This window comes from Rattus rattus, chromosome 3, assembly GCF_011064425.1.
Source record: "Rattus rattus isolate New Zealand chromosome 3, Rrattus_CSIRO_v1, whole genome shotgun sequence".
In the NCBI taxonomy this organism is placed as follows: Eukaryota; Metazoa; Chordata; class Mammalia; order Rodentia; family Muridae; genus Rattus; species Rattus rattus.
In genome coordinates, this window is record NC_046156.1 from 166,986,380 (window position 1) to 166,998,200 (window position 11,821).

An 11,821-nucleotide genomic window follows, 5' to 3' on the forward strand; every position below is an offset into this window, starting at 1 on the left:
GTTATTAATGTTCTCAAGGGATGTACGATACCAGGTTTTTTATGTTTAAGTGGGCAATTATATCTTACCAATTTGGTCAAAGGTTTAAAAAAAATGTGTAGTTGTGAAAAAGAACTGGGCAGTAACGTGCCCAGTCCTTTTCCATGTCTATTTTCTTCCCTAACAATTTTGACCATATAACACATAATTTGTACCTTATTTTCACTCCTCTGTGCACTGGAGCTCTATGATTCAAGGATTCTTGTGCTTTGCTCCTTAGATCCAATTTTTGCTGAGGAAGCAAGTGTGGAATGACTGCAGAAAAATTGTTCACATAACACCAGTCATCCTGATGGGGTGCTGTCACCACAGCTAATGCAGAAAGAGGTGACCTGAGATGTTCCTCTCAAGGCTTGACAACATCAGTATTTCAGAAAGCTAGGTGACCACATGGCTTCTGGGAGGGATGTAAGAAAGCCTGAGGGGTCACTCCTGGGTCTCACCTTTCTTCTGTTTCCCCTTCTGTGGAGGGACCAAGCAGTCTTCACTTTTCACAAGAAGTGGCTGGATATACTTGGATGACAAGTGGCCTTTCTTCACAGCATGGGAAATCAGGGCCTCCATGGCCAACAGAGCAACAGGGCTGGGACTATGGCCTGGAAGAGAATGATTTATAGGTATTCCAGTCTGGCACAGTGTCAGGGAACAGTGGGAAGAAGCCAGAGTGCTCTGACAAACCTACACAGCTGCTAGAGGAAACTATGGGGACAGGTCAGAGAGGTGAGCATCAAGGACCTGCTATAGCTGGGCTCTGGGTGGCTCAGGTTGAAGCCCTCCCCAAAGATGTGCCAAGACTTCACGTGTCTATACTCTCCATCTACAAGAGAACTTTAAGGAAGCTATGCTCAGTAAGCCCCACCTGTTCTCACCAGTGCTTCCCATTATTAGTCTCAGCACAAAACTCTGAATCAGGTACTATTAGCAACCCCCTTGTTCATGAAGAACAATATGGGATCTAAAAAGTACATGCTTCAAGTCCCAAACCAACAAATAAATCTACAAATTGAACAGGCATCTTGGACTCTGTGGGAACCACCCCCCTATTGGAAATGGAAAGTACAGGCTTGCGTTCTGACTCTTCCCCACGGTGTGTCACTCTAGATTATCTGCTTCTCTGAAACTTGGGTTGAACACTGTAGTAATAGGAATAATAGAATCTACCTGGATTGTCCCAAAGGGTACTAAGTAGGAAATGAGAAACTACAGAAATCAGCTAACAAACTCACAGACATGCTGCTAGGACTGTATGTTAGGATTCAGGGAGTGAGAGGTTGTAATCAATAGACTTGGAAGAAAATGAAAGACTTGAAATAAAAATGAAAGACTGTCTTAAGAGGCTGGGTTGTCCCAGAACAAAACACAAAATAAATTCCATGGGTCACATCCCACTTTGAGCTTTTGTTTCATTTTGCTTTGCTTGGATTTTTTTTCTGTTCTCTCTCTCTCTCTCTCTCTCTCTTTTTCTCTCTCTCTCTCTGTCTGTGTGTGTGTGTGTGTGTGTGTGTGTGTGTGTGTGTGTGTGTGTGTGTGTGAGAGAGAGAGAGAGAGAGAGAGAGAGAGAGAGAATATGAAGGGGAAATCTGGGAGGGGGAGGTGAAAGCATGGTCAAAATATATGAAAAAATTAATACAATTAATTGTCAACTTGAACAGATCTAGGAGACAAACCTATGGACATTTTTCCTGAATGTGTTCATTGAGGAGGATGGCCCACCCTAACTTCAGATACCTCCATGCTATGGAATTCTTGACTGAACAAAGGAGACAATAGGGTGAGCCCCAGTGTCATCCTCTTGTTTCTAACCATGGTTACAACTCCACTACCCACTTTGAGCTTCTGATATGATGAGTTATCCCCTCAAACTGTGAGCTAAAATAGACCCTTCTATCTTTCCTTAAGTTGGTTTCATTTAGTATTTGGTTACAGCAACGAGAAAAATAGCTAATACAGAGGCATCAAGGTGTTTTTTTCTTTTTTAATGGCTAAAAAATCTAGGAGTTAGAAACAGACAGAGGGTAATCTGGCCTACAACCACAGACCAGTCAGTCCTGAAGAAAAGGTGCAATAGCCACTAACACAGAGATATAACACACAAAGCACAGATCTACCTGCAGAACAGAGCAAGAATCTAGCAGATAAAAGCCCAGTGGAAAGAGTAGGAGAGGCTCACCTAGCAAATCCTGGGAGTTAAAGGAAGAAGTGTGGCAAAACATGTAGCAGAGGTGCAGTTTGGTCTTTGTGTGGATCCCCAACAACTGGAGTGGCTATCCCTGACTCTGTTGCCTGCCTATGGATTCTACTCCCCTAACTCAGTCTCAGTGACAGAGAATACACCCAGTCCTGCAGTGACTTGAGGTGCCAGGAGGACCTCCTCCTTCTCAGAGGTGAATGGGAGGGGAGAGGTAGAGGGGTCATGTAAGGAGGGGCTGGGAGAAGGAGGGACTGCAATTGGGATGTGAATAAATTAATGGGAAAAAAGAGAAACATGGCAGAAACATAGAAGGAAGCCAGAACGGAAGGAAGAAGAGCACCATGTTATGTATTCTAGAAACCACGGGAGAAAAACATGCCAGGAGAAACTGGCTTTTCAGAAATGCCTGAGAAGGCAGCAGGGCATCAAGGCAGAGCAGCAGAGATCTTTTGGAAAGACTGTCAACTGAGGTGCCATTACCTTCCTGGGTGCCAAAGAAAGCAACACCTAAGGAGATGTTGTTGTAGCCCTGGTCATGAGAGCCTTGGACATTCCAACCAACACCTTCATATACTTTGCCATCATCCCCAACCAGGAAACTGTGGGTAGGAAAACACAAGTTACTGGCTGGCACTGGCACACATTCCTGAGAGAGCAAACCACCTACTTAGGCTGAGAAGGGAGAAGAGCTCAGAACAGCTTCACAAAAAGCATCTGCATGGATTTCTCTGAGACAATAGAAAAACCAAGTTATGTATTCTCATCCTTAACATTGAAAAGGAACCACACACACATACATCTCATACTCCCCTCCTATAACCAAGTTACATATAAATCATCCTAAATACTGAGAAAGAAGAGGGGACCTTGTTCATCTGCAGAAACTACAGTTGATCTAGCCACACGACATTTGTCTCCATGGATTCCATACGTCCTTAAAAATGGCTCTTCTACCTCCCACTGAAGGCATACTGCCCACATGATCTCCACACAGGCTACTCATTTGTTTTCTCCCTCCCAGGTAACATCCTACATAAAAACACCATGTGAGACACCAACATAGGGGCAGGCAATGTGTTTCAGAAGTTATCCCATAAGCCACAGAAATGGAGCAAGGAGAAAAAAGACCAAAGAGAGAAATTCAATAGCCTACACTCCTGAACTAGCTTGAAAGAGGACACCCAGCACTGACCATGACTGCTGCTGACCATGACACCCATCATGTCCTACTGAAGAAATGTTTATATACACTTTAGAACCAGCCTTCAGAAGGCCTGGGCTGATGAGGTTAACCACTAACTCCTGTCCTTCATGGATCATTAACTCCCCTAGATCATAGAAGCCCTAGAGAAAGCATGGTGTAGGAAAGCAAAGATGCTGTGGACACTTGGTAAGAGAAGCCATTACCACGCTCCAGACTGTTGACAACTGGCCAAAGTCACATAAGAGTCTCTGAGACTGGCTGTTGGGGTCATAGGTTGGATGACTGCCCCAATGAGATCAGAACCCTTACCTGTAGTGTGGTGAGGAATACCTTGGATGGAGACAGGTTGAGCTAGTTTAGAAGAGATGACTATACCTCTGTGTGACACTGAGGAAATCAAGCCATCTCCCTACCTTGTGGAAATGGTGACTCTCTCTGCCCTAGTCAGACTGGTGGATGATGGAGGAACTTAGGTATAAGGAAGAATTCTGTAAACTGTGATGTGTCAGGTAAACCAAGATTTTCCAAAGGCATTCAAAGGAGCAGTTATGTCTTGATTTTCATTCTGCATCTCAGAGACAGGAATCTCACAGAAAATTATGAAGACCTTGAATACTGTATTGATTACAAAACCTATAGAACCACAACCAAGAAGGCAAGGAAAACAGGTGAAAAGACTACAAGAATCTTAACAGGGCAGCTCTGAGCACATGACTGGCCAGGCCACGTACTTGTAGGCCACATCACACCAGTGGTTGCGGATGTGATAAGCTTGCAATTCCCGAAGCTTCTGGCTACAGACAGTCTGGTTGTGGCATTCTAATCCAGGGACATGGTGTATAACAAGGACATCCACTGGCCTGCTAAGCTTGGAGCTGCAGCCAATTGCTTCTGCCCCCCATCCCTTACGAGAAACCATGATGAAGGCATCTGTGGGAAGAGTACAGCATGTCAGTTAGTGCATCTTACCTTTGCTACCTGAGCTGTACATGTTGTCTGACCCACGCTGGTGAAAATGCCCCAGGAGAGGTATCAATGGCTGGCCGTACCTTCCTGCTCAGGTGTACACCTTGTAGGCCCTCACCACCAATGCCTGAACTGGCCAAGGAGTCTGGATATTTTGTTCTTCTGTCTTAGGAATCCCCATCAGAAGTGCACCCTCATTAGAAAGTATGCCCATGCCATCCACTTGTCCCCACCCAGCCCTCTAGCACTCACTGACAATTCCCTCTATGACTGCTACTCTCCTTAAGGGGTTACACCTCTTCCTCTGCCTAGGGAATCTCACTCGGCAGGGTCTTCATCTGCCCTTCACTCTCTGACCTGCTGAACTCAGAGACTGGCTCTCTACCCTATTTAAGTGTTTCTCCCATTTTGATAACATTCCCCTAAATTCCAAAAGTGTAAAAAAAAATGAGCTTCTGGCCAGAGCCCCTCTACAATTCAATACTATTCAACCTATCCTGGTTGGCTGTGCAAACTTTCAATGCATTTCTGGCCACATAAAAAACCCCAGCAGATCCCTTAGTATCCTCACCATCACGGCCCAGTATGTCTTTCTCAAAGAACTGGGAGATGTTGCCAAGCAGTTGCTGCAGCCCTTTTGACACTTGATTAGTTTGTGGTTTTTCCAAGGAGGAAACACCTGCAAAAAGAATGTTCCTGTTTTCATCTGTCTTCAAAGAGTTCCAAAACCCTTTGATAATAGTGGGAATAACAGAGTTCTAGCCAGAAATAGTTGCTCTTTCCACTACCTTTCTCCCTCCCAAAATCCCCAAGTGTCCTCCAAGAAGTGCCTCTGAGTTGACCAGGAAACCTCCTTTAACAGATAATTATGTGGTTTTTCTTTAATGTTGTCTTCAGGTAATCCCTCAGGATGATAGTTCATTGTTATAAGTAGGGAATTCTGCATATTGAGCAATTGTAAGACATATATAAACATAAAATTAGCAAAAATAACTTAGAAATATATTCAGGCACCTCAAAACCAAAAACAAAAGTTCTCGTCTGTGTACATTTTGTGTATCTGATGCAATAAGAGGAACTAGTTAAAATGGCCTTTCATGAATCAGGACACTTTCTGCTCAGTGCTAGGGTGTTGGTCAAACCCATCCTCCTTGAAGGACTGTGAGGGATGTCACTGGGCACTGGTTTACATTATTGCTCCAAAGGAACCTTGTTTTGTTGACAAGCACAAATATAAGTTTGTGTACATGCTAACTGGCATTACATAGCATTAATACAGATATAATCATTGCTCCCATCGATTGGTTCTTACTGCCAAGTGCTAGGTCAGTCATGTGTGTTACCTCACTTAATCCTCAAATTTAAGAGGAAAGCAAACTTTCTCAATCTTGATAAAGAACTTAAAGAATTTAATTCAATTTAAGGAATTTAACCACTTATTGAAAACTATTCCTTGGGGTAGGGCAAAGAGTTGGCCCCAGGACTCCACAAAGTCAGGGAAGAGCATGCATTTGGTCCAGAGTTGGGAAAACCTTACCCAATTCTGGAAGAACCAAGGTATGGAAGACAAGAAGCCAGGACAGCATCCTCAGGTGGTCCCAAGACACCCACATGAAGTATGATAATCAACCCTAGGAAGGACACTGACAATTAACATGACTGTGCCAGCTACCAATGACGTGTTTCCCGGCTGTATAAAACCCTGCCTATCTACTGCCTTGCTGTGGGCCTTCTGAGGGCTGGCACCTGGCTAAGGCTCCTCTTGGGTGCCCTGAACACAGCTGGTACACAACATCCTAGTACAGACTCCTAGCTACTCTCTTTTACCAGTGCCTAAAGAGTATGTGTGTGGTTTGTGTGGTGTGTGTGTGTGTGTGTGTGTGTGTGTGTGTGTGTGCGCGCGCGCACACGCGCGCGCGGTTTATGTCGATACTTGCACAGTAAGTCTTAAATAATCCTCACTCAAATTCTATATATACCTGAACAAAAATCTAAGAATGGTCCAACTAAGAAATCCAAACTCCCATGGAAGGGTCTAATGCAGACATTCTTTTTCCAGCTAGGAATAAGACCAGGTAAGGTAAGTGGGATTCAGGAGTTGAGAGAGACCAGACCTGGATCTTGGGCAGACGGCACATGATCTATCTTAAAGCTGGTTTAGTAGAGTCTAGTTCCTTCTGGAGATAGAAAGTGTTTTTAAAGATCACACTCAAACAGGAACAGCTGAAACTGGGGGATGGGTCAGTTGCTAAAGTGTTTGCCAAGTGAGAATGATGAAGTTCAAAATCAAAAAAAAAAAAAAAACAAAGCCAGCTGAGTGTGAATGTGGCTGGGCAAGTCAGTAATTCCACTGCTGGGAGGTGGAGACAGGCAGATCCTTGGCATTCACTATTCAGCCTGGCCAAATCCATGAGCTCAGTCATTCACTGAGAGGTTCTGTCTCAGAAAATAAGATGGAAAGCAGTTGACAAAGACACCCATCCATGTTTCCACACGCGCGCGCACACACACACACACACACACACACACACACACAGTGAGTGGGGAGGGAAGGAGAGGAGGATAGAGATGGAGGGGGGGAACACTAACATATACATACACACCACCATGCTCTCTTACAAAATAAACAAAATAGAATTACCTGGGGACCCTGTTCTGTTCCAGCCCAGCAGGTCAGAAGACAGTCAGCTCACTCACCACTCAACTTTCTGGTAGTTCCTGCCTTCTGCCTTGGTTCCCAGGCCTTGTACCTCCTCTAGTAGGTGTCTCCTCTTGCTCTCCCTTGCTCTAGAAGTCACCCTATCACTAGGAATGGAGCACTTGGGCTTCAACTTCCTCAAAAGAAGATGTGAAGGAGCGCGAAAAAGGATGGAGGGCAGAGGTCTGAGCCTTGAATTCAACGCACTTCAGAGCACCGAAAGGAACTCAGGTGAAAACAGGCAAATTGACAGCACAGGGACCCGCCCTGTGAATAAGCTTGGCTTCCTCCTCCCTTGGAAAGGGCACAATTGCCACATCCTCCCTCACCTCCTTCTTCAGCTCAGCTTTCAGTAAGCCCTGACCTGAGCCTGAATCCCTGGTGAGTGTTTCTGACATCAGTGAACTTCTTGCCAATATCGATCTACTCTCAAATCTTAAGGCCATTGAATTATGTCATTTACCAGTTACTACTCCAAACGCCTTCCTACCAAAGTCACCAACACAGGCAGAATGGAAGGAAAGTGGAAAGCTATGTTCCCAGGAGGAAGTTCACTGTGCCTAATTCTGACCCTGTAGCCTGTGTATACAACACCTTTCCTCCTCCTATACCCACTCTATGACCCATGAAACAATCTTCACCCACTTCTGGCTCAGGGCCTAATTATGTCATCCCTGACCAGGTGTCCTGGAAGTTCCACATAATCGTACAATTCCAGCATCTTCACAGGGAATATACAGCCTCTCAGCTTTCAGCAGATAGGGCAGCCTTTAGAGACCCTAGGAAATAGCACTCTACATAGAGATATGCCACCATCTTCTACCTTTTTGGTGTAGTACAAAAGAATAATATATATATTATATATAATATTATATATAATATAGTGTACATTACTATATTATATATATGTGTATATATATATATATATATATATATAGTGTGTGTGTGTGTGTGTTTTGCTTCCTTCAAAAATTACTTATCTGGAATGTATTTTTCTTCCCATCTTCAATATAAACAGAATATAGAAATACATTGAATGTAGAAATAGAAACAAAATGGCAGCATTCTTCCTCTAAGATGTACAGTAAAGAGGTTTGTGAGCATTGTCTTAAAGACATATTTTGCAACAGTTTTATAAAACAAATAATTACTTTATTTTTAATAGATTAGCATCAATGGGTTTTTAATGATACTTTAAAATTTGGGGTTTTTTTCAAATTCTAATAAAATAGGCATATAGAAAATAACTCATAAAAAACCCTATGTAGTACTCAATAATTCTCACAAGCACAAAATAATTCTAAATGCAAAATGTTTTAAAATCTGAGGCCAGGAAATGGCTCAGCATTTCAAAGAACTGGTTATGCCAGCCTGACAACTTGAGAACCCAGGTTAATCAGCTAGATATGGAAACACACTCTGCAACAGTGAGATAGGAGACAGAGCTGTCTCAATGCCCAACTAGCCAAGGGTATGCAGTGCAGCCATGGGATAAACAAAAGATACCATACTACCTCAACAAGTTGGGAGATGAGAACTGATTCCCAATAGTTGTTCTCTGACTTCCTAATGCATGCTGTGGCATGTTCATGCACGCGCGTGTGTGCACGTGTGCGCACAAACACACACACACACACACACAATTAATTAACAAAAAACTTCATCTGAGTCTACAATGGGTATTTTTAAAAACTAAAAGAAAGCTGGGTAGTGGTGGTGGCACACACCTTGATTCAAGCACTTAGAAGGCAGAGGCAGGGTTCAAAATCAGCCTGGACTACAGAGTGAATTCCTGGATGGCCAGAATACATAGAGAAATCCTATCATAAAAATAAAAAAAAAAGCTTCCAGTGTCCATCTATGCCTCGGAGCTGACCCTGTGCCACAGCTCTCCACACCTCAGTCCTGTCTGCCCAAGAATGTTGACACACCCCCAAGCTCACAAATGAGACCACCACTACAGCCCCAACACCTGGCCCAAGTGGGTCCTGATCTGGGTCCAGTGGATGCAGGAACATCAGGGCACTGGGTACACAATTCTTCCTGTTTCCATCTGCACCTGGAAGTTGACCCTGTGCTTTGGCCATCCACACTCCAATCCCACCCAGAGGAAGCTTGTCCCCAAGGAGTGTTGACACACCCAGGGTCACTGGAGTATTGACACACCCAAGTTCACAAAGGAAGCTTGACCCCCAGGAATGCTGGCATACATAGTCCCACAAGCTCACAAGAAGGACAAACTCCAGTCAGAGAGAGCAAGGCCAGCTAACACCAGAGATAACCAGATGGCAAGAGGCAAGTGAAAGGACATAGGCAACAGAAACTTCTGCTAATTTACCAATTAGCATCATCAGAACCCAGTTCTCCCACCACAGCAAATCCTGGATACCCACAACACAACAGAAAAGCAAGATTTGGATTTAAAATCACATCTAGTGATGATAGAGGACTTTAAGAAGGACATAAATAACTGCCTTAAAGAAATACAGGGCATCTCAGGTAAACAGTTAGAAGCCCTTAAAGAGGAAACACAAAAATCCCTGAAAGTCTTACAGAAAAACACAACCAAACAGGAGGAATTGAACAAAACCATCCAGGATCTAAAAATGGAAATAGAAACAATAAAGAAATCACAAAGGGAGACAACACTAGAGACAGAAAACCTAGGAAAGAGATCAGAAGTCATAGGTGCAAATATCACCAACAGAATATAAGAGGTAGAAGAGAGAATCTCAGGAGCAGAAGATACCATTAAAAAAAAACTATTGACACAACAGGACACAACAGTCAAAGAAAATGCAAAATTCAAAAAACCCTAACCCAAAACATCCAGGAAATCCAGGACACAAGGAGAAGATCAAACCTAAGGGTAATAGGTATAGAAGAAAGGAAAGACTCTCAACTTAAAATGTCAGTAAATATTTTCAACAAAATTATAGAAGAAAACTTCCTTAACCTAAAGAAAAAGATGACCATAAACATACAAGAAGCCTACAGAACTTCAAATAGACTGGACCAGAAAGAAATTCCTCCTGTAACATAATAATCAAAACACCAAATGCACAAAACAAAGAATGAATATTAAAAGCAATAAAGGGGAAAGGACAAGTAAAATATGAAGGCAGATCTATCAGAATTACATCAGACTTCTCACCAGAGACTATGAAAGCCAGAAGATCCTGGACAGATGTCATACCGACCCTAAGAGAACACAAATGTCAGCCCAGGCTACCATACCTGGCAAAACTTGCAGTTACCATAGATGGAGAAACCAAGGTATTCCCAGATAAAATCAAATTTAAACAATATCTTTCCACAAACCCAGCCCTAAAGAGGATAATAAGAAAAGTCCAACATAAGGAAGGAAACTATACCAAAGAAAAAGCAAGAAATTAATCTTTTCACAACAAACCCAAAAGAAGAGACCATAATTCTACCTCTAACCTCAAAAATAACAGGTAGCAACAATCATTGGTCTCTATTATCTCTCAGCATCAATGGACTCATTTCCACAATAAAAAAGACATAAGTCAACAGACTGGAAACATAAACAGGATTCAGCATTTTGCTGCATACAGGAAACACACCTCTGAGTCAAAGACAGATGTTACTCAAAGTAAAAGGATGGGAAAATTTTTTTCCAAGCAAATGGTCCCAAGAAACAAGCTGGAGTAGTCATTCGAATATCCAACAAAATATAATTTCAACCAAAAGTTATCAAAAAAAAGATGAAGAAGAATGCTACATACTCATCAAAGGAAAAATCCACCAAGATGAATTCTTAATTCTAAATATCTATGCCCCAAATGCAAGGATACCCACATTTGTAAAAAGAAACATTACTAAAGCTCAAAGCACACATTGCACCTCACACAGTATAATAGTAGAGATTTCAACACTCCACTCTCATCAATGGGCACATCATGGAAACAGAAATTAAACAGACACACAGAGAAACTGACAGAAGTTATGAAGCAAATGGATTTAACTGATATCTACAGAACATTTCACTCTAAAACAAAGGAATATACCTTCTTCTCAGCACCTCATGGTACCTTCTCAAAAATAGACCATATACTCAGACACAAAACAGGCCTTAACAGATACAAGAAGATAGAAATAATCCCATGCATCCTATTAGATGACCATGGACTAAGGCTGATCTACAATAACAACAAAAATGGCAGAAAGCCCACATACATTGGAAGTTGAACAACGCTCTACTCAATGATAACTTGGTCAGGAAAAAAATAAAGAAAGAAATTAAAGACTTTTTAGAATTCAGTGAAAATGATGGCACGACATAAACAAATTTATGGGACACAATGAAACCCTTGCTAAGAGGAAAACATAGCTCTGAGTTCCTTCATAAAATTCAGGAAATAACTCTGGAAGTCAGTCTGAGGTTCCTCAGAAAATTGGACATTCCATACCTGAGGACCCAGCTATACCTCTCTTGGGCATATACCCAAAAGATGCTCCAACATACAACAAAGACACATGCTCCCACTATGTTCATAGCAGCCTTATTTATAATAGCCAGAAGCTGGAAAGAACCCAGATGCCCTTCAACAGAGGAATGGATTCAAAAAATGTGGTACATCTACACAATGGAGTACTACTCAGCTATCAAAAACAATGACTTCATGAAATTCATAGGCAAATGGAATGAACTAGAAAATATCATCAGAGTGATGTTACTCAATCACAGTTTCATCTTTTT

General features: G+C 42.4%; 1 protein-coding gene across 1 annotated transcript; it reads right to left on the reverse strand.

The window, feature by feature from the left end:
- Positions 1 to 465: 465 nt before the first annotated feature.
- LOC116895994 (peptidoglycan recognition protein 4-like) lies at positions 466 to 6,015 on the reverse strand. The gene is made up of 5 exons (XM_032897021.1): positions 5,938 to 6,015; positions 4,972 to 5,079; positions 4,166 to 4,364; positions 2,711 to 2,829; positions 466 to 635 (listed from the first exon to the last, which is right to left on the reverse strand). Exons 1-5 carry the CDS (start codon positions 6,011 to 6,013, stop codon positions 466 to 468), a joined length of 672 nt encoding a protein of 223 aa, XP_032752912.1. The 5' UTR covers positions 6,014 to 6,015.
- Positions 6,016 to 11,821: the final 5,806 nt, after the last annotated feature.